Source organism: Colius striatus, chromosome 11 (genome assembly GCF_028858725.1).
Source record: "Colius striatus isolate bColStr4 chromosome 11, bColStr4.1.hap1, whole genome shotgun sequence".
NCBI classification, from domain to species: Eukaryota; Metazoa; Chordata; class Aves; order Coliiformes; family Coliidae; genus Colius; species Colius striatus.
This window is the reverse complement of record NC_084769.1, coordinates 9,947,578-9,974,663: the sequence shown is the minus strand read 5'-3', so window position 1 is coordinate 9,974,663 and position 27,086 is coordinate 9,947,578. Positions and strand designations below refer to the sequence as shown.

Genomic DNA, 27,086 nt, shown 5'->3' with positions numbered 1-27,086 from the left:
GCAGTATAAACTGTAATTACATTCCTAAACACATACTTGTTGGAATTAACTTGAGGCAGGGTTGTGGACTCGGCAAATATTGATGAGTCGTGCAATAGTTTGTTCCCTCTGAGTAACAGGAGTTCTTAAGCCTCTGAGCTGCTTTGGAGTCTGGTCAGAGTTTGCTTGAATGTTTCAAGGTAAGGTCAGGAACAACTGTAGATTCTGCCATCTGTGTGCTTATCACTATCTCATTCAGATGGAAGGGTTTAGATTTAGGAAGATTAAATTTAGCTTTCCATAGCAGTGGGGCAAATGTGTTCTGTTTGCAGCACTTTGGTTTGTTTAGTACTGAGCACTCTCAAATATTCATCAAAAGGAGAAACTGCCTGGAAGGTTTAACCACAGGAGATTTGCAAGAAGCATTCAAAGCAGAGAGAGAGAACCACATTTATTGCTACTTGGTGAATTTCATTGCTCTTGGCAATAAATAGAAAGGAAGGGAAAAAAAAAATCAAAGGTGGTTACACAGAAGGCCAAATGATTCTATGAGAATAGTCAATATGGAGCTTAATTAGCTGGGAGAGCCTATACTGGTAGGAAGAAAGTGTTGTAAATCTCTATTTTCATCTTGATTCAGTGCAGAGTTAGAATCTTACATGAGAAGCCATGTGTGTGAAGGGAACTTCTAAAAAGTACAGAATGGCACCTTTAAACAGCCTGTAAAATACATATAGGCAAAGCAAGTAATGGTGTGTGGCTGTTGGGAAGCATGAAAACCTCATCTGCAGGATGAGAGCAGTGCAGAAATTCACCTACTGTTGCTGCACTGCTTGGTGAGTCTTTACCATGTGGGGATAGTGGCTCCAGTCTCAGAGGCAGAATTGCAGGTTTTGTGTTGCTTTATAGTTTGGGTTGGTTTGTTTCCCCAAGGCAATCCTTTGCTTAGGGTGATGAGTTGAGTTGCAGCTTCATGGTAAAGCTATGCTGCCAATACCTTCAAAGCTGTCACCTTCAATACTGTTGATAAAGTCTGGGTTTCTTTTGTTTGGGCAGTGATTGCCTGGGGCTTTTTCTGGGTCTCTTTGCGGGGGTGGTTATTCTTATTTTAAAATAATATTTCTTCATTTGCTATTCTGTTAGACATGTAAACATAGTCAGGGATATGCCCAAGTGAAACAGTTCTGCTTTGTCATAGAATAATTATGATTGGAAAAGACCTTTAAGATCATCACTTACCTCACACTGCCAAGCCCACCACTAAATCATGTCCCTCAGCACTTCATCTTACTGTGGCTTTTATGTATCTCTAGGAATTGTTACGCTACCACCTCCCTGGGCAGCCTGGGACAGTGTCTAACAACCTTCAGTGAAAAAGTTCTTCCTAATCTACAATCTAAACCTTCCCTAGAGCAATTTGAGGCCTTTTCCTCTTGTCCTATAGCTCATTACTTGGGAGAAGAGACTGACCCCCACCTCCCTACAGCCTCCTTTCAGGTATCTGTAGAGAGTGATCATGTCTCTCCTCAGCCTCCTCTTCTCTAGGCTAAACACCCTAAGCTCCCTCAGCTGCTCCTCATCAGACTTGTGCTCCAGACCCTTCTCCAGCTTTGTTGCCTGTCTCTCGACACCTCAGTGTCGCTCTTGTAGTGAGGGGCACAGAACTGAACACAGCATTCAAGGTGCAGCCTCACCAGTGCTGAGTACAGGGAGACAATCACTGTCCTGGCCCTGCTGGTCACATTATTTCTGATACAGGCCAGGATGCCATTGCCCTTCTTGGCCACCTGGGCACACTGCTGGCTCATGTTCAGACTCTTGTCAATTAACACCCCCAGATCCTTTTCCAGTGGACAGCATTCCAGTCACACAGCCCCAAGCCTGTAGCACTGAATGGGGTCATTGTGGCCCAAGTGCAGGACGCGGCAGCCTAATTATGTGAACCTACCATAGCCACAGCAAAAGCTTGTGTTCTGTCACAGCTGAACATGGGATGAGCACCAGTAAGTTAGTTGTATGTCAGGTTTCAACACATGTTGAACACATGTACACACCATTTACCTCATCGCTTCAGTCTGGAGGAGACTTCTCAGGGGTAAAACCAAGTGTCAGTAACATCAAAAACCTCAACTGTGGTCCAAGACTTGCTTTTACTTTCTGTGGCCCTTCCATTGGGATAGATTTTATGAATGCAAAAGGATTGTGGTTCCTCATCTGAGAGAAAGATGATGGTGCTTTCCACACAGCTGGCTGCTTGCCAGGGAAATAACTATGTAGTAAATTTTTTAAACTAAATTTCATTTTATTGCCTATGAAAAATCACACTGGAAAGGATATATGTATATTTTCTTATTTTTCTAATTCACAGGTTAACTTACTGAATTCTATTCATGACAACTTTCATCAGTAAGTAATGGACCTTTTTCTCTTCGTAATTGCAGCGAGCAGTACGGTTGGTTGGAAAAAAATGGGAGTGGGCACAAGTTATAGAAACTAAAAATTTGTTAGAACATAAACTTCTATAAAATGGGGTTTTTAAATTCTGTTTAAGCCAATGTTTGGGAAATTACAGACTTGGATTTACTTAACTTTTATAGTCAACATATGTTTTTAATACCTGGCTTTGTCGCAGTTAGGGAAAGAAATAGTCCTGTCCTAATTTTCCTGGCTTTCATTGAAACGTTTTTCTCCATTTTGTGAAGTAGTGGTTATTACAGCATGTACAAAACATTAGACTCTGACATATTTCATACATGTATGTTATAAACTAACTCTCTATTTAAAGGTTTTGAATATAATGTGAAGTTTGTAGGTAAAATCTTGGCTTCCTTGGAACTTGAAGTCAAATATCAGTCTGTGTTGCAGGCAGCATTTATTTTTTGCTGATTTTTTTCACTTCAGAATAACAAAGGCCAGGATGAAATTTTATCACAGCAGGACAGTTCATGAGAGTTGTGGAGGAGGAGATGGCCATTCCACAATTTTAAACTATTCTTCCTCTTATCTTTTTATAATTTTGCTGTGAATTGCTGAGCTTTCTCCCATCCCCCCAGAGTAATTATCTCTTTACTTGCTTCTATACACTCGTGTCCCTTTAATTACAACAAAAAATGAGGTTTAAGTATGTCAGATGTTTTCCTTTGCATCAGGGATTGTAGATCTGTTTTGCTCAATGATGAGATCCTTTTGATTCTGTCCAGTCAGTAGAAAACTTACACTGGGATTTGGATTGGGGTTTCTTTTTGTTGTTGTTGGGTGGCTGTGAAGAGGGGATTATATTTTTTTGTTGTTGTTATTTTTCTTAATCTGTTTGATATGTTGCCAGTCCAAAATTATTTCTGGGCTTTCCCTATTAGGGTGTGAAATGATTGATTTATTCACTGATCTCCCAGTCTTCCATTCACCTTGTTAATGTACACAACAGCAGGTTTTCTTTAGTTTGTGCTTTTGGTTACTTAATAGCAATTTATTACTGTACAACACATGAGAGAAAGGAACAGACTTGAGCTGGCAGGGAGAGCACTTTTGATCAGCTCTCTAGCCTCTGTTCCCATCTCTTTGATAGTTTATACCAGCTGAAGAGCTGCACTGCTACCTAAAATCAGTGATTAAGAAGACTGATTTTTACATAGAACACTAAGCAATGTGAATTCTTGGACATGGGCACATAAGGAAGACAACTGTAGATGAGACACATCCCTGTCAGCTGATATCTTTTTATTCTTTCCAGAGCAATGGCATCTTCTGGTTCTCGGGAGCAGTTTTTACGGCAGATGGAGCAGATTGTAGAAGGCATCAAACAGAATCGAATGAAGGTCTGAGACTCTTCTCACTCTCTTTATTAGAACCTGGGAATCATTTCAGAAAAGCCTCTTGGGTAACAGCTATATGGAGAAATCCATGTGAGGTGCAAATTAAGCAAGCAACTAACAAGTGTTATTTCTTTTCACATTTGTAAGAAACTTCTCACCACTAAAATGTCAATGAATGGAGTAGAACAGAGGTGTAACACCTCTCTCCTGACAGTAAGCTTATGCCCCTAGCTTTATTGTTGGCAGTGCTTGGACTGCTGGATGTTCCTGCAGTCAGTGAGAGTTCTTGCATTGGGATTGCGTGGGCGCAGTCAGATCTGCCTCTCAGATTCAATTTCTCAGGCAGCAGGAGCTGACTGCAGCTGCCTTCTGCTGAGAAGAGGGTCAGCAGCACCTCAGAGGCCCAGCCATCACCTTCCTTTGTCCCTGCTGCAGTGCTCACCTGACACCTTGTGGAATTGGTTTTATTGGTTTTAACCTGATTTACAAAGGGTCAGCCTTGCTGATGAGTGTCTTGTCCCAGCAAGTGAAAAGGGTTTTGTGAATGAGCAGAAGGCAAAACTGCTTCTGGTGACATTTGGGGGCTATTTTATAAAAGCACAGCTTTGGTGGACTTCTGTTAAGTGGCCTTGGGGCAATGAAAACATGAGGCCCAGCAGCTGCTCCAAGTCAAGCATATTTATGTACAACAGGTAGTTACTAACTTGCAGCTGTTGCATTGTTTCACTCTTACATTTTCATATGCCAACATATTCATGAGATTATGAAAATACTTTACAACAGTGCAGTTCTGACTAGTGAAGATGAGCTGGGAGGTAATTACATTTTTCTTTTGGAAGAATGACATTATTTTAATTGCTGCAGCAAGCAACTGCCCCACATTGAAACTGCACAGGAGTTCAGTGGGATTTTTTTCTGTCTTGTCCTCTGTTACACAGAAATGAGTAACTGCACAGAAAATGCAAGGAGTGAAAGCAAACTGAGAGGTTGAGGTTCTTATTAATGTTTTAAAATATGTAAAGGGTGGGTGTCAGGAGGATGGAGCCAGGCTGTTCTCAGTGATGGGCAATGATAGGACAAGGGGCAATGGGTACAAGCTGGAACATAAGAGGTTCCAAATAAATAAAAGGAAAAAACTTCCCTGTTCAGGTGAGGGAGCACTGGAACAGGCTGCCCAGATGGGTTGTGGAGTCTCCTTCTCTGGATACGTTCAAGACCCACCTGGATGAGTTCCTGTGTGACCTACTCTAAGTGGACCTGCTCTGGCAGGGGGATTGGACTAGGGAGTTTCACAACTCACTCTTAAAGTACATCCACTTCAATTGTTTTCTGCACAACTTTGAAGACCTTACACCTGAACAGAAATATTTGCTTTCAAAGCCCATCATATTGTAACTGCATCATAAAAGAGGCCGAAGGAGAAATCAGACATACTTGTTGCCAAGAGCACGTAACTTGTGAACGAGCCTTTCAGTGTGATTACAGATACCTATGAGACTTCCCCAGGACAGAGCAGGTTGGTTTTTGAATGTGTCAAGAGATTCCTTATGGTGGTGCATAAGGGAAGCAATTTATTAAAGGACAGTAATAGGGCCTTATCTCTTCACAAGAATCTAGTTCCTAGATGTTTTAGCAATGCTAAACCTACTGGCCCTGGTCAGTTACATTAGGAGAGATGCCCTGTTGCTTTGGACAGCAGCTGGCTTTGTAGAGGAGATGTACCTTGTTGGCAGTGTTCATAGTCAGGGCAAGTTTGTGATCTGCTCATTTCTATTAAGCATAAGAGTCAATAAGATGAATGTTGATAGATACATCCAGAAATGCAGCAATTTCAGCTGCTGTGCAATTACCTGCTTGTTTGGGCTTTAGGGGATTCTGGCAGGGTTTGGAATGGTATTTTTCTATGTCAAAATTTAGGAGGTAAAAACCTGTCAGAAGAATACAAAAATACTTTGGGGACAGAAGAATACAACAGGGCTTTTTTTATGTGGTTGTGCCTTAGCACCAGAGGAGTACTCTCTAGTCTAGCAGCAAACTTGTCTGTGATGGAAGAACTTCAACAGAAATACCCCTGAGAGGAAGGCAGTGTGTTCTGTAACAGAACTAGTCCTCTTTTTGCTTAGGGGACTTAAGAAATCTCTTATGACAAATGTAACTTAAGTATGGGTCTTGAGCAAGTACCACACTGCCTAGGAAAGCAAACATGTCTCCTGCCCTTCTCCTTTGAGACTACCAACCAACCAAAACAAGATCTCAGCAGCCTTTTACTTGTTTGGTTGTTTTTTTGTTACTTAATTTCACTGTGTCATTGGTAAGATTGTTCAGTGAGCAAGATTCCTGCACCTCTAGTGCCACTGGTGCTGAGACTCCAGCATTAGCTTTTGGGTTTGTTTGGGGTTTTTCTTTAAAGATCTGGCCTAAACGTTGCCTTTGAAGTATGAGCCAGGGGTGTTGTTTCTGAAACATCTGCATCTCATTGTGTCTTATAGATAGCTGTTTCTTACACACTATATATGTGTGTGTGTATGATCTCTCATCTTTCCTGTATACCAACAGATGGAAAAGAAGAAGCAAGAAAACAAAATGCGAAGAGACCAGTTGAATGATGAGTACTTAGAGCTTCTAGAGAAACAGAGACTTTACTTTAAAACAGTGAAAGAATTTAAAGAGGTAAGACTGTTTTTGCTAATGTAAGCTGCCAAGTGTCCAGTCACCCATTTTGAATTGACTTCTGTATTAATATGTTCACAAGGTTCCTGATGTGATTCTTATCACACCATGTTTCTGATGTCTCTCAGTGGTTGTTTCTACTTGATTCTTGGACTCTGAATGTGGAAGTCCTTTTTTCCCCCTTCATGTTACAGGGGAAGGACAATGTTACCAACCAAACTGTATATTTGAGTTTCCAAATGGAATCTCTTGAAAGATTGATCTGTGAGCATTTGAGAGTTGAAGCAAAGAATGTTGTGGAAATATGTCTGAGTAAGGGAGGAAATCCAAAGTCTCAGTAGTTATAAATACCTGTAGGAACCAGCTTTGTTTTCTATCCACTGTGGAAGTGTTGTTTAACACTTCACTGATTTCACCTTTCCTGAGCTTTTCATCATCATGTGCTTCTGTTAATTATTGTCTCCATGATAATGAATGACAAAGTACTGCTGCCAGGCAAAATTGTCATTTGACTTCAGATGTCTGAAGGAAAAACATCGTTCTGTAATTGGTCCTATTTTGTTCTGAGACAGTTCCTTCCTGTTTTGGACAATGTACTTGGAGAATAACAGGGACTGTTCAGCTGCTTTTCTGACAAAGAATTTTATGTCCTAGTTGCAGGTTAGGTGGAAATTTTACTTTTTTTTTTTTTTTCTTGTGGAGACATAAATAAGACATTTTTCTTGAACTGCCTTGTGAGAGAACTTGTACTCAACCTTGTTATCTTTAAAAACAAAGGAAGTCATGACTGTGGTATTGAAAATGGGTGGTATTTACTTATGTAAATATATTTCTTGACCTAGAGTAGTTTCTTGAACACTGACTTTTTTACAAACTGTCTTGTGGAGTTCCAGATGACCTAAAAGTAATTTCAGTTTCGGGTTTATTCAATTTATAAGTGAGAACATGGATTTGCTTTAGATGAATGGTCGAGCAGCTTTTTTTTTGGCTTGAACATTGTGAAGTTTAATAACGATTACATTGGAGTAACATTATCACAGAATCACAGAATGTTAAGGATTGGAAGAGACCTCGAATGATCATCCAGTCCAACCCCCCTGCCAGAACAGGAGCACCTAGAGTACGTCACTCAGGAACTTGTCCAGATGGGTTTTGAATGTCTCCAGAGAAGGATACTCCACAACCCATCTGGGCAGCCTGTGCCAGTGCTCCCTCAGCCTCACAGTGAAGAAGTTTTTCTTTGGAACCTCTTATGTTCCAGCTTCTTTCCATTACACCTTGTCCTATCATTGTCCATCACTGAGAACAGCCTGGCTCCATCCTCCTGACACCCACCCTTTACATATTGTAAACATTAATGAGGTCACCCCTCAGTTTCCTCTTCTCCCAGCTGAAGAGTCCCAGCTCCCTCAGCCTTTCATCAGAAGGAAGATGCTCCAATCCCTTCATCATCTTTGTGGCCCTGTGCTGAACTCTGTCCAGCAGCTCCCTGTCCTTCTGGAACTGAGGGGCCCAGAACTGGACACAATATTCCAGATGTGGTCTCATGAGGGCAGAGTAGAGGGGGAGGAGAATCTCTCTTCACCTACTGCCCACAGCCCTTCTTATACACTCCATTGGCCTTCTTGGCCATGAGGGCACATTGCTAGCTCATGCTCATGCTGCTCTCCGTCTTGACCCCGAGGTCCCTTTACCCTACGCTACTCTCTAACAGTTCATTCCCCAGCCTGTACTGGTACATGGGGTTATTCTTTCCCAGATGCAAGACTACACTTGCCCTTGTTGAATTTCATTAGATTTCTCTCTGCCCAACTGTCCAGCCTGTCCAGGTCTCGTTGAATGGCAGCACAGTCTACTGCTGTGTCAGCCACTCCCCCCAGTTTAGTATCATCAGCAAACTTGCTGACAGTGCCCTCTTTCAGAGGGAAAGGGTTTAGTTTTGCTGATGTGAAGATAAAACTAGCAGAGTGAAGAGCAACTGCCTCCTTATCTGTCCACTTTCTGTTAACAGGAATGTCGTAAGAATGAACTTCTGCTGTCCAAGCTGAAAGCAGGTTCATCCTGAGAAACTCCAGCTGCTGAAGTTCACAGATGATTGTTCAACCCATCGAACCTCGTTTGTGAGGTGACAGTTCCAACTGCAATGTAGATATATAGAGATATATATATATATATATAAAAATATATACGCACAGCTGTAAAAGTCTGTTTATTTTCCCAGTATGTATTCAGTTTTACATTCCTTCATCTCATGGCTGTATTATTCATTATTGCCTCCACCTCACAGTAAAGACTTAACATAGTACAGCAAATAGAAATATTGTCTAATTTTATTTATTTGGGTTTGGGTTTGGTTTTTTTTTCCCCCACAGTCAGGACAGTGGGGTTTTTTTACATTGAGGTTTTAACACTGAATCAGCTCAACATACTGGAATAAGTAGATATGTACTGTGGACTATGTCCAGTAGCACAAGCTCAGCACTGCAGAATGCAGTGATTTGTTAATTTTGGCCAAAAAATAAAGCCACATAATGAGATAATGGAAACTCTCTTCACCAGCTAATAACTTCACGTTAATTTACACTTTAGCCATAGATAAGATTCTAAAGGATAACGAAATCATTTCTAATGGTTAAGACATAATGGAAGCTTACCTTGGATAATTCCTGGTGTAAAATGATAGATCTATATTTTTATAAAGTCTAGCTGTTGTATAAATTTCTTGGAAATTTCATTTTTATATACAGAGAGAGTGTGCTTGTTAAATTAATAGCTCCAGGAAAAACACTAGGACCGTCATGTTATCCCTGGCTGGGATGAAAAGCAAAGTCTGTGTCACCTGTAATATCAGAAGATAGAGATTCAGACATTCTGCTGAGACAAACAGATGCTCGCCCCTGAAGGCAACCACGTGCTTACCCTGCTGAAGAGCTGCCCTGCACAGTTCAGAAACTTTATGGAACACTTTCTGAAACATCTTTTGTATCTGTATATATGGTATTTTATAATTCAGTTGCTTTTTGTACTTCAGGATTTTGGACTGACTTCTTAATGTACATCACACCTTCAGGAGAGGAAAGCCCATGTTGTTTTTGCCCAGGGACACTCACAGCGCTGTTCCATCACCTTCCATGGCAGCAAATAGAAAATAAAGAATGTTTGGAATCCAGCAACTCCCTGCTGTTGTGTTTTTAAGGTGGAATTTCCTTCAGAAGCCTTCATATGCTTTTGAATTATAAGTGCATTAAAAGATGATGTGTGTCGATATTCCCTCCCAAGGGTGTTTTGTTGTGTCATGGCAATCAGGAACATTTTGTTTTGTCTTACTGTGTTCATTTTGGTATTTGCTTGGTGTTTTGGTATTTGGCACAAACCCTCAAACCAAAGGAGATCCATGGGAGGTTACCTTTGTCTTTTACAAGTATCTGCTTAAGATACAGCTTTCTCAGTGGAGATGGCAGCAGTTCATCACACTACAACAGCTGATTCCACTCCTTTTGAATACAACGGGAGATTTGATATTGGTGTGTGAATTTATGCAAACTCTGCAGCATTGAAAATGGAGACGCCTCAGCATTTGAGCCTTGCACAAGGAGATAGCTGAGGGTCTGTCCAAGTGAAATGCAGTGAACTGCCTGAACTGTGATACACCAGGGTCCATGAGATATACTTTCTTATAAATGGGACTGGTTTTGTGACAACCCAAAACACTTTTCCTCCTCTTGCACTACAGACAAAACCAAAACCTTTCTACGGAGCCAGCTTGTACCTTACTCCCCTCACTAGTTAGTGACAGAATGTGTACCAGCTGCTTCTCTGTATCTATTAAAAAAGTCAGTCTTCCCGAGCTAGTGAAACAATGAAGGCAACATTACATTCCAGAGTACCTTCAAAGAAAGGAAAAGTCACATTCCTAGTTCTTTCAAAGGAGGGAACTTGGATTGAGTGTTACTTGCAGACTTTCTGTAGACAGCTTTGATATGAGGAGACATTATTTATGGCTACAAACTTTGCTCTCTGTAAAAACTGTTATTCTCCTTCTAATTTGTAAATTAAAGGATTTAAATTTGGCACCAAGATAACCTGTTTGTGAATTCCAGCTAAAATGCATTTGCATATCATGAACTTGTAAAGAAATAACCTGAATGGACGTTTCAACTTGTGTTGTATGACTTGCATCAAAATTGCTTTAGTGTCAAGCAAAACTTCCTAGGTAGGGTAAGTAGTGAACTTGCATGCAGAATAATTGATGGGATTATTTGTTCAGTACAACATTAAACTTCACTCTTTCCAGGTTACTGTGTAACAGGTAACTTTGACATGGAATATAAAAACATTAGATGTGTTGCTCTGGCTGGGAAGGAGATAGTGATTTTGACTAAGACATAAATCTGGGGTTTGGGAAGATCCAGTTGGTGCTCATAGAAGGTAAATCAGAGGTCAGATTATAACTTACTGTAATGGCTCAATTTCTTTCTACAGTAGATTTGAAATCCAGGGCAGACAGATGCTATCCCTGTATTCAGATCTCCGTGTGAAAACGAGGGGAAAGAGGTATAGGAAATGCTCCATCAGCTGTGGCTTGCTTTGTCACGGACTCTGTGTGTTGTGAGTACCATTTCTTCTGATACCTGGGGAGGAACCAAAAGGCACTTCTACTACAGCCAGCCTCCTCCTCCCGTTCCCTTGGTGGCTGTGAGTCTTAACCAGTTGATTAGGCAGTCCTTGGTGAGCAGTGGTGGGAGAAACAAGCACATATCATGCTGTGGCTACCTGTGGGAAGGGGATTTGTGGGAGGTGTATCCAGATGCTTTGATGCTGAACAGAAACAACCAAGTTAATTAGGGCTTTCAGCAACACGATGACATTTGTCAAAGTGAGGGGCAGCAGGAGGTGAATTCTATGTGGAGTTTCCAAAGAAAGGAGGGCAGTGCTCTGAAGTGCTGGTTTTCCCTCGAGTCAGTAAGCTTCAGTGCATACTGAGGCTTTTCTGGAGGTTTAAGATCTTCTTTGCATAATTATTTTGACCTACAGAACAAATATTTGGAATGCCCACAGTTTGGGGATGGAGCTGTGCAGCTGAGGCACTAAATTCTCAATGTAGGTGTGTGTATGCAAAGGACTGTACAAACCTATGGTAAGCAGAATCTGTTGTAACTTTCCATTTCAGCTGATTGCAAGGGGGGAGCTAAGAGTTTCTCAGTACTGCTGGATTTGACCATTTAAAGATCTTGCCCTGAGTTAATTTGGTGTTGCCAGGCTTGTAAAATAACATTTACAGGACTTGTAGCAAAACTTCCTTTATTTGTTTTTATTTGATAGAGCCTGCTCAGAGCTTTAATTTGCATCTCAGGGGTTTGTTTATATTTATTCTGATGAATAAACTCCTGTACAGTAAGACTTCTCTTCATTTCAGAAACTGACAGTCTCTGAACTCAAGGCATGTACTTGTGTTTTAGACCACGGCAGCTTTCTTTAAATGCAGTGCCACAAGTCCACCTGTAAAATATCTTTTGAGTGAAATGGGCGACATACACTCAAACCCAAGCACCACAACATCCAGTTTTCCTGTTACAATATAACAAATGCAGTACTGCAGCAGATCACTATTGATTTGAATAGAAGAAAATCTTTGAAAGCCAGTTAAAATGAGACCAATATTTTCTTCAAGGTTTCTTCCATTCTTCCTCTTTATTTCATGATATACCTGTGTCTTAAAGCATGACCTTAGCGCGTAGGTTCCTGAACCAAACGGTATTTGATGGAGAAATGTGTGACACGCAAAAGCATTTTAACTGGGTGGCAAGGTAGCAGGTTCTACCCCTTATCCTCCGTCGGCCCTGTGCTATGGGTGTACCCAGCCATGTACAAATGTACACTGTAGCAGATGGCAGTGCTTTGCTGAAATTTCTCTTAAAACATAAAATCATTTGCAGGAGAGAAAGGATATTACTTCTTTTAGGTCCCCCTGTGCATAGCTGCTGGTACTCATGCAAAACAGACAGCTGGAAGACTGTGCTTTGCTGGTACACCCACCTCCTGAGCGCCAGCTTGTCTAAATTAGGCACCTAAGTAGGCCACGCAGCGTTTTGGGTGGTAGATGACATACTCCAGGGATGGGCCTTCAGATAAAAATATTTCTGAGCACACAGCAGGTTGTAGGCACAATGTCCCTGCAGCCACGGTGGCAGCAGAGCTGCTGCGGGTAGGCGCTGCCCCTCGCCAGCCCTGTGGGCAGAGCCGCTGGCCAGTGGCTTATGCCCCTCATCAGATGCCCCTACTGCCTGCTGAGCTGTGGCTCACAGGGATTTGTAAAGCTGTTCTCAGAGACAAACCTTACAGCTGTTTTTTGGCATCAGTCTTCATGTAGGAAAGGCTTCAGAATCCTCATGTAAAACAGTTGTTTATAAGGACAGACTGTAGTATGGCTGAAAGGAGCTCCTGGGCACAAGAAAAAATTTATGAAAAGCCAGCAGGTCAAGGGAGGTTCTGCTCCCCCTCTACTCTGCCCTGGTGAGGCCTCAGCTGGAGTCCTGTGTCCAGTTCTGGGCTCCTCAGCTCAAGGGCGACAGGGAACTGCTGGAGAGAGTCCAGCGCAGGGCCACCAAGATGATCAGGGGACTGGAACATCTTTCATACGAGGAAAGGCTGCGGGAACTGGGGCTGTTTAGTCTGGAGGAGACTGAGGAGAGATCTTATTAACATTTACAAATATCTAAATAGTGGATGTCAGGAGGTTGGGACATCCCTTTTTTCTATGGTAGCTAGCAACAGGACAAGGGGTAATGGGATGAAGCTGGAACACAAAAAGTTCCACTTAAATATAAGAAGAAACTATTTCACTGTTGAGGTGAGGGAGCCCTGGCACAGGCTGCCCAGGGAGGGGTTGTGGAGTCTCCTTCCTTGGAGGTCTTCAAGACCCGCCTGGACACGTTCCTGTGTGACCTGATCTAGGTGACCCTGCTTCTGCAGGGGCATTGGATTAGATGATCTCTTAAAGGTCCTTTCCAACCCCTGCCATTCTATGATTCTATGAAAAGCTTTGACTGTGGAAACTGTAGCATGATGTGGATCTCTTGGAGAGAGAGGCATTGAAAGTTATCAGTGTTTTCTGAGCTTTCAAAGCTCTTTGAATTCTGTACAATGTATGGATTCACAGAATCACAGAATGTTAAGGGTTGGAAGGGACCTTGAAAGATCATCCAGTGCAACCCCCCTGCCAGAGCAGGATCACCTAGAGTAGGTCACACAGGAACTCGTCCAGGTGGGTTTGAATGTTTCCAGAGAAGGAGACTCCACAACCCATCTGGGCAGCCCCTTCCAGTGCTCCCTCACCTGAACAGGGAAGAAGTTTTTCCTTGTGTTTCTTTGGAACCTCTTCTGATCCAGCTTGTACTCGTTGCCCCTTGTCCTATCATTGGCCATCACTGAGCACAGCCTGGCTCCATCCTTCTGACACCCTCCCTTTACATATTTGTAAACATTAATGAGGTCACCCCTCAGTCTTCTCCAAGCTAAAGAGCCCCAGCTCCCTCAGCCTTTCATCATAAGGGAGGTGCTCCACTCCCCTCATTACTCTGAGGCCTGAATTGCAATACCTCTGCAGGATACAGCAATGTCCTTCTGCTGGGCAGTAGTCTCCAGTGTAGTTTTGTAGGAGCAGATTGAATGTTAGGGAATAGAATCCAAACTAGTACTCCACAGTTTACAAGCAGAAATGACTGGTGTAATCCAAATTGGCAATTTCTGTTAGGGGTAATAAATGATTGTATGTCTAAGCACTGCCAAATGGTGTTTTAGAATAGCTGGGTTTTGTGCATTTTTTCTCTTTGGATATTCAAGATACTGCGTATTTTATCTTAGTTCACATTAGAGTTGTATTTTCTGTGTTTTCTTTGGTCCATCAAGGAAAACATGGTAATAAATGAAGATCTAAAATGTAACACTTGAGGTGCCAGGCAGAGGCATGCTTGCACGCTTTCTTTAATAACAAGAGTAATTAATCACACAAATAAAGCACCGAGGGAGTAAGTAAAATAGCCCCAGTTCTACCTTCTTTTAATCAAGGCTGCTGCTTGTTCAACACTTAGTGTTCCATCACACCGAGTGACAGGTTTGGCACCCCAGGCTGTGGGAGGAACACTGTGCCTGTGGTGCAGGAGTATGGGCATGGAAGTAGAAAGCAGCACCTAGCAGATTAAGGCCAGAACCCAAGGGAGTATATTTCTCCCCCCCAATAAACTCTGATTCCATGTGATTAAAATCCAAATGCAGGTGTGCCCAGAGTCATCATGGGGAGCCAAAGAAGCTGCAGTGTTGCCCAGCCCCATCAGAGCTACAGTGGTTTGCCCTTACGGTACCTAAAGAAGCTCTGGGAGGAGATGAGAGGGTGCTGTTGGCAACCCCTCATCCTCCCAGGGAGGGAGAGGAGGTGAAACTCACTAGAGGAACAAATATGAAAAGAGACTCAGCAGTATGCGTGGAAATACCTTTTATTTATGTATATGTTGTTGGGACAGGGGTGTTTGTTGAAAAAACAAGTTAAAGCTTGGTTTTGGGTAACTTTGGGGTTTCTGGAGTCACTTAGCCCCAATAACATCAAGACTTTTCTTACAGTAGGAGGAAGTTGATGCAAGCTGACAAATTGTGGACTTCAGTCAGGAAGGGTAACGAGCACAATATTTGGTGCAAGGACTCCAGACAGTACCAGGCAGCTCCTCACCTACCACGTAGCCAAGCATGGTGAGTGAATACGTGTTTGGTGTCTGTAACACAAATGCATGCTTAGTTATGTGGTGGCAGGAATGCATACAGTCTGCCTTCACTTGGAGATCAGGTGTCTAGCATGAACTCATCTGGGTGTCAGAAAACGGGGAGAGTCTGAGCCTCGAGGAGTGGGACAGTACAAAAAGCTCCACACTAGAGCCTGCTCCTGTGCAAGCATTGTGAGCACGTTCTCAGGAGCTCTGAATGATTTTACACCAAGAGGCCCTGCCAAGGGCTGCTGCTGGCTGGAGAGGACACAGCCCTGGGCTGTGGTGTCCAGCTGCTCAGCCATCCATGTTAATTTCACATCAGTTCACCAACTCATTGAACACAGCGTGTTTATTCCTTTCCAAATAATTCTCAAACCAGAAGCCAGGGTCCTGCTCTTAGGACAAACCCTTGAGCAGTGCTCCATTAGCGGTTCTCCCGGTGCTCTGGCTGAGGATGGGGGCGGGACAGAGCCGCGGGATGGGCTTTGCCTGCTCGCATCTGACAGTCACGGGCAGTGCTTCACTCCCAGCCCCTGACGCGGGCCGGTGCAGAGAGCTCTGCACAGCTTCGGTCTTTGCCAAACCCTGAAGCGGCACATAAGTATTTCCACGGGGGAAACTGTAAACCATCAGTAGGTTTATATCCAAACACCTTCCATCTTATTTTTTCTTGTTCCTAAATCCCCTCAAGTAGCTCTTGTGCATAAAAACTGTAAATATCCCAAGCATGTTTTCCTGGACAAATGTCTGTATTACACAACGCAGGAATCATTGTCTCCTCTGTGTCCTCTTTTACCTCTGCTTTACAAAAAGGTTCTTGAAGGCATTGTTGTAATTTTTGTTAAAAGCTGTGTAAATGAGAGGATTAAAGAAAGAATTGGAGTAGCCAAGCCAAAGGAAGATGCTTTTCCAGACAGGGGGGATGTTGCAGGAACAGAGGGGACTTATTAACTCCGTGATGAAGAAGGGGATCCAGCACAGCACAAACACTCCAATTAAGATGCCAACCATCAGAGCTGCCTTTTTCTCTTTCTGTTCTCTCCACGTTTCTCCATCTGTCTGGAAAGTGATAGCTGCATGACGAGCTGTAAACACCATCTGTGGTTCAGGCGAAGCTTCCTTCACCTCAAAACAAAAGCAAACATGGATTCTTACCAAGATGATTTGTTTGAGCTAAGTAGCACTTTTAAATGACAGCACAGCATCTGTGCACCTACCACAAAAGACCCCAACTCTGTTCCTTCTGTGCTAAAAGAAAGAAAATACCCCAGAGTGACAAAATTACCAGACCTCTCATTATGCTGGAAAAGCTGCTGCGTGTGACTGACAGGCAAAGCCAAATAGAGAGTAACTGGTGTGCTGTGTGTTGTGGACATTACTGTTTATCGGATGCCTTGATAGCTAACGGAAATCAGGTTGTTATGGAAGGATAACAAAGGCCCAGGCCTTCTGTCTGCTGCTAACCCAGCCTCTCTTATGCTGTTGTGTGAACTTCAGGGTTTTTCAGGCCTGAATCGTAAACTCATTTCATTCCACTGCAGGCCCTTTGGGTCATTTCTCTACGGCAGTAGGAAGGTGCACCTCTTTGACTACAAGATAATGTTATTTTCTTCAGCCTATCTGGATAAAGAGCTCAAAATCCCATCCCTGCTGGGGGCAGAGGCTTGACCCTACTGCTTGTTGTGCAAAACAGACACAGTATACACCTAAAAAATCAGCTAAATTTGCAGGAAAACCTTTCCATCAGAACCTTGTTTAATGAAAGAATGGGATTTCAAATGAAATTTTAAGAATCATAGAATCACAGAATGGTAGGGGTTGGAAGGGACCTCCAAAGATCATCCAGTACAACCCCTTGCTAAAGTAGGTCCACCTAGATCAGGTCACACAGGAATGTGTCCAGGTGGGTTTTGTAAACCTCCAGAGAAGGAGCCTCCCCACCCTGGGCAGCCTGTGCCAGGGCTCCCTCACCTCAACAGTGAAATAATTCTTCCTTATGTTTAAATGGAACTTTTTGTGTTCCAGCTTCTTTCCTTTAGCCCTTGTCCTCTCACAAGATACAGTAAAAAAAAAAAGTGATGCCTCAACCTCCTGACATCCAACATTTAGATATTTGTAAATATTAATGAGATCCTCCCTTCAGTCTCCTCCAGACTAAAGAGCCCCAGGTCCCACAGCCTTTCCTCATAAGGAAGATCCTCCAGTCCCCTGATCATCTTGGTGGCCCTGTGCTGGACTCTCTCCAGCACTTCTCTGTCCCTCTTGAGCTGGGGAGCCCAGAACTGGACACAGGACTCCAGATGAGGCCTCACCAGGGCAGAGTAGAGGGGGAGCAGAACCTCCCTCAGCCTGCTGGCCACACTCTTCTTGATGCATCCCAGGCTGCCATTGGCCTTCTTGGCCACCAGAGCACACTGCTGGCTCATGTTAGTTTATATGTGTCTGATCTTTGGAAACTGACAATATTTTGTTACCCTACCTCCCAAAACATCATAAGTGCCTGAGATAAAATTGAATATTTCAGTATTATTTCATTGGAAAGTGAACCTCTCAAGAAACAGCATTTTCTCATCCTAATTTTCTCTCTTCTGTCACCTTTATTTTACTCAGATCTACTCAATATTCACACAAAAAGTATTCTGTTTTCAGGGAAACACTTTTTCAACTCTGGCTTAAACAGAACTTATACAGGAGAGGGGGAAGATGTTGGCTACTCCAGCTGCCACTGGGGCTTCTTGCCTCCTCCTCTCTTGCTAAGGGCAAGACATTCCTCGGTGAAGAGTCTGTGCAGAAAAAGATACTCCCTTGGGATTTTAATCTGAAGATTAAAGTCTCTGCAAGTTCAAAGTTCTTCTAGGCACTACAGTTCTGAATTGAGCACAGTAAATAGTTTAATGGTGCAACCCGAGGCTGTAAAATTTCCCTAAGTGTTAGTTCACAGGCACCACAAGACTTGGACACCACTCCAAAGATGGCTTCTTGTGAAAATAGCTACATATTCCACATGTGCCTGCCACCTCTGTGCAAGCTTTATAATAGATGGAGGGCCTCTATTTAGTGTGAGCACAGCAACTCAGAGAGGGAAGCACCGACAGTGGCTAGATAATCACTCTTGAAGATGGATATTGCTGTCTTCACCCTCAGACGTGAGACATGGCTGCAGGATGTAAGAGCAGCGGATTATGGGCGCAGGCAAATAATGGAGGAAAATGAAAATCACATCTGTCCTGACAATTAAAGTAGGACACCCCTCATGTAGCAAGGATCACACCATTTGTCTGCAGAAGGACACGCTCTGCAAAAAGGGATGAATGCGTGACACGAGGACAAATTTGTGACAAGCAACCCTGAAAGATTACGTCTTAGCCCTGAGGAGTAGCTACATAAGCATGCCTCTTGGGAAGAGCCATAGAGGGGACTTTGTCACTAGCATCAGGCATAGCTTGGTACTATATTTAACCTTCAGCTCTTGCTCAAAAGATAGAGTTTTAGTGTGCCATCATTAAATCAGAGCCCTCTCAGTACTTCAGGTTTCAGAAGGTTTGTGCCCGAGCTGCAAAATTCACTAGGAATGACTCTTTTATGACTTAATTTCGTATTGTGAGAAGATGTTATTTATTTTGATAGAAGGTACCATAGCCCTCAGGTGTTTTCCCTAACACTTACAGCCTGGTCAAGCTCCTACTGAAATCAGAAGAGTTTCCACAAACTCCCCTGGTTGTTAGGCTTCTGAATACTAAAGAGCTAGTGAAAACAGATCAAGGTACTTTTTGTAAATTACAGGGCAGCAGTTGTCTTCCTATATACATAATTTCTACTTTCTCTGTTGCCACAGCTTTTTTTTTCAGTTATTTTTTTCCTAGTTCTGTGTGGGACTTCTGATAATGTTGTACTAACAGTAATAATAATAAAAGTGCAAATAACAACCTGATGTTTTAGGAAGGAAAAAAATAATGGCATCTCTTATGGAACTTTCCATTACAGAAACTGCGTAAGTATCCCTGGCAGAGTGGAGATATTTTGCTTGAATTTCCCATAATAAATCCTTTGAAAAGAATACACAGAATGTTGTTGAAAAGGTAACTAGTAGCAATGCTCAGTGAGGTCTCACAGCCTTTGCCTTCCTAGCAAGGCCTTGTGCTCAGTGCCCCTGTGCAGGTATCAGCTTTGCTCCCTCCCTGCCTGGTGACCACACACCTACGGCATCTCATCCCTGCCCCACTAGATTTTTGAAGGTAACCATGGATGTGCTGTTTGTGTCAGAAAATAGGTACCAGTGCAGGCTGCAAAGCTGGGAAAAGTCCAACCTTTCCTTAGAATTTAAAATTTGCTGCAGACCTGACTCATCCCCCTGGCCTGGTTGGTGCAAGATTATCCTTGCTACAACTATCAGCCCCCAAAACTATGTCATCAAGGCTGTTTGTAACAAGCCAACCCACACAAAGTACACGGAGAGTATAGCCTACTGTAGGCAATAGTGCTGGCAGCAGAGCCATGCTAAAGGATTCCCCCTTCTGATGCAGGCATGGGGCAATCCACTGTAATTTGGCATTGTCTGAACAAGAGCACAGGCCAAAAAGATGATGCAGCTGCTTTCCAGCCCTACCAGCTGTGATATTCTTTAACTACACTCTGAATATAGCGGACCAGCAGTTTCTGATGCCAATCTTGGAGGCTTTGCCTGATTCCAGTTTCTCCTGTAAGTCAGACTACCTGTCATCCCTGTGCCATGTGGAACAAAGGACAATGCCAGTATAAAACCTGTCCCCCAATTTGGGCCTGCTGCTGAGTGCTAGCAAGCAGCCTGTGACAGGGGAAAAGGTGGTCACAGACTCTGAATTAAAGTAATCCAAGGAGATGCCTTAGTTTATACTGGAGACTTCTCTCCTATGTGAGCATCTACACCACGTTGCACACAGTTCTCCCTCAGTGGCTAGCAGCACAGTATGTCCCGCTCACAGATTTCCTTGCATCCACTCAAGCTCTACGAGTCAGGAGCAGTGGGAAGAGAGCTGATGTGAGAGGACTGTTATTCCGAAGCTAGAATTAGGCTCTGAATTCCTGAAATCGCTATTTCCGAGACAAAAGGCTCTGAGAAGAGCAGAGATGACTGTTTTCCAGTGAGAGGATCATAAAGGGAGTGAAATGAAGGAAAAGAGCTCTCAAGTACAGACACAAAGGAGTTTGGTTTTAGTTCCAGAATTCATTCTTCTGGGCATTGACCAGCAGCTACAGTTTAGTGCCACTTCTGTTGTTTGTCTCTCACCAGTAAATTACTACTGCTGAATGGCTGTATGTTCCCAGGGCCATATGTTCCCAGTTCCTAGCAGCATTATAAAAAGACATGCCACCAAGGAGCTTCTGGTGAAATCCTTTGATTTAAAATACTCCTTATAGCTTTAATGATTGCTATTACTGGTCTTTCATGGCAGGTACTGTGTATGTGTACTATACCTCCAAGGTGTGCATTGACAAAACAACAGTAAAGATGATAAACATCAATCAAGTTGCCTTACTACCACCAAGTCAGAGTTTGGCCTATTATGGCGTGATTTACCAAAGACCATTTTGACTGCCTGGTGCAGCTTTGGCCTACTTCTTGCTCTTTGAACAAGAGGAACTGAAATCATAGAATCATGAATGGTCAGGGTTGGAAGGGACCTCCAAAGATCATCCAGTCCAACCCCCCTGCCAGAGCAGGTCCACCTAGATAAGGTCACACGGGAACATGTCCAGGCAGGTCTGCAAACCTCCAGAGGAGACTCCACACCCACCCTGGGCAGCCTGTGCCAGGGCTCCCTCACCTCAACAGGAAAGAAGTTTCTCCTCACGTTCAAGTGGAACTTTTTGTGTTCCAGCTTATGTTCATTAGTTCATGTCCTGTCACTGGATAAAACAGAAAAAAGTGCAGCCCCATCTTCTTGACATCCACCTTTTAAATACTTGTAAGCATTAATGAGGTCTCCCCTCAGTCTCCTCTTCTCCAGACTAAACAGCCCCAGTTCCTGCAGCCTTTCCTCATAAGGAAGATGCTCCAGTCCCCTATTCATCTTGGTGGCCCTGCGCTGGGCTCTCTCCAGCAGTTCTCTGTCCCTCTTGAGCTGGGGAGCCCAGAACTGGACACAGGACTCCAGATGAGGCTTCACCAGGGCAGAGTAGAGGGGGAGCAGAACCTCCCTCAACCTGCTGGCCACACTCTTCCTGATGCATCCCAGGATGCCATTGGCCTTCTTGGCCACGAGGGCACATTGCTGGCTCATGGTTAATTTCTTAACTAGGACTCTGCAGAGCTGCTCTCCAGCAGGTCACCCCCAGCCAAAAGGAAAATCATGAAGGATCAAAGCACACGAATGTCTACACTTTCTTAGAAGTTCCACCAACATGGCAAACAGTACATTTCATAGTGAAAAGAACACCTGCTTAATCTCACAGGATTGTCTTCTGCTGTGAGCAGGAATGGCTCTGCATTTGTCCCAGGAAATAGCTAGCTGCTGCCCTTGGCTTCCTGCCTCACCTTTCTCCTAGCTGACATCTGCTGTAACACTCCTGGTCATTTTCTACAGTCAGAGGCAGAAATAAGAAATAGAAAGCCTGTGGCTCCTTTGAAGAAGGAGAATATGTTTTCTCTCCCATATTGGTCCTGAGCAGTTGTGTTGTCTGGAGAGGTGAAGGGGCCAAGATGCAGAACAACACTCACCATTGGAGCTCTGGGGCCTGATACTGTCTAAGTGATGGGAAGGAATCTCACAGAACTGATAAGCTTTGGATCAGACCCCATTACTCATACACTATACAAGGTACTTTGAGAGAGGAGAAAGAAAAAAATCCAAACCCAGCCATCAACAGAACTTGTTTTAACTCCTCACATAGAAATGTTCCCTGACTCTGCAACTGCTACATGTCAGTAATCCTGACATTCAGATTCTGTCATCTTGGCTTTGCTGGGCAGAACCTATGCTAAAAGTGACCTCATTGATTTAAAAAGGCACTATCCAACAGTATCTACTGTTCTTCAAGCAGTGTCATTTATTTCAATTGCACTATTTACAGAGAGAATTATTACTTATTGTCAGCAAGGTGTGACAGAGTATAGCTCTCCGTCAGTGATGGAATGTCATTATCTTTTTTAGGATAGCATCAGCATTTACTGTAGAACTCACTTTTTAAGGTGTTTTATGGTTAGCAGACAAATATTTACACAAGCATCACTCTAATTTAGGGTCCTAATTCTGCATTTTTTTCTATCAGGGGAAAGTAAGAAGCAAGCTCTCATTAAAACGAGATGAACCTCAGATGTTCATGTCCATCTCCCTCACCTCCATGTTTTTCAGACTTTACAAGCATTTTTCAAAAACACAAGTAAAATTTTAACCAAAACCACCTCAAAATATTTTGTAGCTATTCTATTCAGCATCTCTGTAAGAGTATAGAAACACAGCACAGCATTTTGGCACCTGGCTCTGTTGCCTGAAAAGCACTCTGCAAAAACATCAAGGTACCATCATCATTGTTCTACTGTGAGTACTATGACCTCAGATTTTTTTCTTCTTAAATTAACTTGCTGGTATTTACCAGCTACACTGCTGGGTATATAGCTCAAGCCACAACTGCAGCCTGGCATGCAGCTTCAACTCAGCACTACCTGACAGCTAACTGCTGAGTGCAACACAGATGTGTGTCTCTCTCCCAGCAGGGATCACCACTGTTACTACTGACCAACAGCCTGGGAAGAGCTGCCAGCTATCAGCACCAGCTGCCAAAAGCTCCTCTACTGTCACCCAGATCAACTAGTGCAAGGCACTCCAAGTGAGAACTGACACAGATGCAGAGGGCACTGCACACCCAGAGTAACAGTGACAAAAGGGTGAGCATGACAGGTGAGGATTCACAGAGATGGAAGGGAGAAAAGAAAATAAAGGTAGAAGAGACATTAGATGAGAAAGAAATAGAGAATTAGTGGAACAGAATTTGCCCCATCATACAGGAAAGTGCTGACAAAGACAGCCCAATTACCCCTGGATGTGGAGAAGCAAAGCTGGATCATCTCACCAGGCTTGCCACATCCCCTGGCAATGTTATCTTTGTGATTGCATGTAAAAAATAAACAAAATAGTGTTTTGCCAAAAGAACAATAGTGACAATTCAGCTCCAGTGATCATTGCCCTGTACTCAGTGCTGCTGAGGCTGCACCTTGAGTTCTGTGTCCAGTTCTGAGCCTCTCACTACAAGGACATTGAAGTGCTCGAACATGTCCAGAGACAGGCAACAAAGCTGGGGAAGGGTCTGGAGAACAATTCTGATGAGGAACAACTGAGGAAACTGGAATTGTTTAGTCTGGAGAAGGCTGAGGGGAGATACGATCACTCTCTACAACTACCTGAAAGGAGGTTGTAACAAAGTGGGATGTCAGTCTCTTCTCTCCAGTAATGAATGATAGGACAAGAGGAAATAGCATCAAGATGCACCAGGGCAGATTTATATTGTAGATCAGGAAGAACTTTTTCATTGAGAGGGTTATTAAGCACTGGAGTGGGCTGCCTAGGAAGGTGGTTGAGTCCCCATACCTGGAGATATATGAAAGCCATGTAGATGAGGTGCTGAGGGACATGGTTTAGTGATGGGCATGGCAGTGTGAGATGAGTGTTTGGACTCTTATCTTAAAGGTTTTTTCTAACCATAATGATTCTATGAATTCATTGGGAACTACTACTGCTCCTGTGGACATGATGTATCCTGCTTCTACATGAGATTAGGATAAACTTGGTAAGTCTCAGTATCTTAACTTAGAAAACTAAGGAGAAATGCATCCCAAATGCCAGCTCCCTTGATCCACAGATTCATTTAAGATACAAATGTGCAGCTGGGTATCAGCTTTTCCCTTAGATAAGTAAAGGAGTAAAGGTTTGTATGTAACTCACAAAAGACTTATAAAGGCAGCAAATGAAGCTGTTGGGACAATGGGGAAAGTTGCTGCTATATATCAATTTCATATGCCAATCACTGCCAACAAAAGATGAAGAGCTACTGGCTTGAGTATTTGCTGGTATTCCAATAACAGCTACACTGCCAATCCCTCCAAAACAGGTAGCAGCTCACAATGACAGGAGCTCTTCTGTCAGCATAGCCTAAACCAGCTCCCAGAGACTGCATCAGCAAAAAGCACTTAGCTGCCAGCCCTGCTGTGCCCACACAAGGGCTTCTGCAGACAGAACAATGACAATTAGGAGACAGACTTGTTCATGTTAAAACTGGCATACCAATAACCCGTGTCTGTATAGGCTAAAATTTAAGCAGCAATGTCTCAGCTCATTTAGCTTCCCAGAATCTTATACATGACTATGTAAGTATATAAAAGATAAAGCATGCAAAACCACTGTAAATATTCAGCTACCTACTGTGCTTGGGAAGATTATACATTAACTCTAAGCAGTACATTAATCATACTTATAACAACTTGGAAAAAAATTACATGCAAACAAGCAAATGAAAGCTGCAGAGGAAAAAAAAACGTCATGAGAGGAGACTCTCATATTTTCTTAAACATTTTCTGCTTTTGCATAGAAGACAGCTTCATAAATCTATACTAGAAATATCTTCAAGACATCAGGACACAAATCTGCAAGTCTGACCACATATAATTGCCAGTGCTGTTATCACTTGCTAGAATCAAGGGACACAACCTACAGACTTTAATTCATGACTGTAGTATTTCCTATCAAGACTTCAAATCAAAGTTAGAGGGATTTAGCAGAGGTGTAAGGCTCTGCAGGATTAGTCCCAGTTGAACAGAAAAATGGTCAGTTCCTCCACAGCTAGGAGTGAAAGTCAGGGTATGTGACAATGGAGAGGGAGTTTACAGTGAGCACTACCAAGCACAGAATCACAGAATCTCAAGGGCTGGAAGGGACCTCAAAAGATCATCCAGTCGGTAACCCCCTTGCCAGAGCAGAACCACCTACAGTAGCTCACACATGAACTTGTCCAGGTGGGGTTTGAATGTCCAGAGAGGAGGAGACACCTTGGTGACATGGCACAAGTGACAGCATCATCATGAAGGCAGGCTGACTTAATGGGGCACAAGAGGCTGGCCCCAACCCTTCTGCAGTGACACAGCTTTCCCTTCAGCTAGTTGTATCCCCAAAACGAATGGGACCTCCCATATGTCTAGGGCTTTGCAGGATTACAGGCAATGTTTGGGATAAGAAGGAGGATGTGGTTTTTAAGACAGCTGGTAATTTAAAAATAGAATCATAGAATGGTGGGGGTTGGATAGAAATAATTCATTGCTTCAATACTACACAGTTAACAGTATGTTCCCACTATTGATGGTAAAGTAGTGCAAGCACCTAATAAAGTGCATAATCTGCTAATTAAAACCTATTCAGGCACTGATAGATCACATTCAGAGTCTGTGCTGGCACCTAAATGTGCATGCATGCACTTGGTACACAACCTAGGAATTTGTTTATGTCTTTGTTTACCCCCAAAACACTGTAAAAAGAGGAAAAATAAACAGGGAATGGTAGGTTCAGATTAAAGACATTATTTTTAAATAGCTCTCCAGACTGGCAGCAAATGCACCCATCACTTACTCTTACAGCACACTTAATTAAAAAAAAGAGACTAAAACTCTTCAAGAGTAGCATTTTTTGACTGGCCAATTACCATTCCCATCCAGTCTGTAACAGATCTAAATTCACACAAGAGCCCTGGGGCATGTGTCTTCTCGCTGTGCTTAAACCATGGATGCAGGGGTGACAGCTGGGCAGATGCAAGGCACAAGTGCCTGGGGGAGGGAGGCAGTTGGGGCTCTCCTCATTTCCCAGCCTTACCTGGGCAGCCTCTGGCACGGGCACCACGGCGTTCCTCCTGCGGCCCCCCATGCGGAACTTGGCCGCCTTGTAGATCTTCCAGTAGACAAAGAGCACCACGCAGAGAGGCAGGTAAAAAGCCCCGCCAGTGGAGACAATGGTGTAGGAGGGCTCCTGGCTGACCTGGCAGCGCTCCTGCTCAGGGCTGTAGGTCTCACCCCAGCCGAAGAGAGGGGCGAGTGAGATGGCAGCGGAGAGCGCCCAGGTGAGCGCAATCATGACATTGGAGATGCGGCGGCGGGTGAGCAACGTGTACTCCAGGTGGCGGGTGATGGACCAGTAGCGGTCCAGGGCGATGGCGGTGACGTTCCAGATGCTGGCTGTACAGCACAGTACGTCGAAGCACACCCACACCAGGCACAGCTCCCGGCCCAGCCGCCACCGCTGCCCGGCCGACAGCTCCTTCACCAGGCTCAGCGGCATCACCAGGGCCGCCACCAGCACATCCGACACTGCTGTGGAAGCCACGAGGTTGTGGGGCACCCGATGGAAAGCCTTCACACGCAGGATGGTCGCCAGCACCAGCAGGTTCCAGAGGAAGGTGGCCACCGTCAGGAGTACCATCAGGGTCAGGATGAGGATGGTGAAGATGGAGTAGGGCTCCCGGCCCCTCCACGTGCTGCCACCCACCAGCACGGAGTCAGCCGAGGAGGCATTGGTGTCTACGTTGGCCGATGAGGCGTTGGTACCCATGCTGGCCTGACACTGGCCCCGTGGGGTGCAGAGGCCCAGGGTCTCCGCCATGCTCGGTCCCTCAACTACTCCTGCACACGGTCACTCTCCCCCTTCCCAGCCCACCCGCAGCCCCGGCGCCGTCCGCAGCCCCGCTGTGGGCGCGCAGGAGCCCGACCCGCGCCTCCCCTCAGCGGCAGCCCGCCACGTGCCGCCGCCTCAACGCAGCCCCCGCGCCCTGAGCGGTGGCACCTCCGGGCCCTGCTGCCGCCCAAGCCCGCCGCTCCTCGCGCCCGTCGCGGGCGGCTGCGGCGCCGACGAGGACG

General features: G+C 44.1%; 2 protein-coding genes across 3 annotated transcripts in view; one reads left to right on the top strand and one right to left on the bottom strand.

The window, feature by feature from the left end:
- The window catches only part of CCDC93 (coiled-coil domain containing 93), a 54,463-nt gene extending 43,920 nt beyond the window's left edge, over nucleotides 1-10,543 (top strand). The window contains exons 20-24 of one of the 2 annotated variants that reach the window (XR_009819463.1): nucleotides 2,348-2,385; nucleotides 3,710-3,794; nucleotides 6,348-6,461; nucleotides 8,473-8,586; nucleotides 9,493-10,543. Coding sequence is in view for 1 of the 2 variants with exons in the window: in XM_062005074.1 (XP_061861058.1) it covers nucleotides 2,348-2,385; nucleotides 3,710-3,794; nucleotides 6,348-6,461; nucleotides 8,473-8,526 (291 nt within the window). In the remaining variant the exon portion in view is untranslated. Of the gene's footprint in view, nucleotides 1-2,347; nucleotides 2,386-3,709; nucleotides 3,795-6,347; nucleotides 6,462-8,472 lie in introns of both variants that reach the window. The other variant, XM_062005074.1, reaches the window with a different exon arrangement.
- A 5,466-nt stretch (nucleotides 10,544-16,009) lies between these two features.
- LOC104556675 (5-hydroxytryptamine receptor 5A) lies at nucleotides 16,010-26,832 on the bottom strand. Its single transcript, XM_062004770.1, has 2 exons — nucleotides 26,050-26,832; nucleotides 16,010-16,342 (listed from the first exon to the last, which is right to left on the bottom strand). Exons 1-2 carry the CDS (start codon nucleotides 26,830-26,832, stop codon nucleotides 16,010-16,012), a joined length of 1,116 nt encoding a protein of 371 aa, XP_061860754.1.
- Between the last annotated feature and the right edge of the window lie 254 nt (nucleotides 26,833-27,086).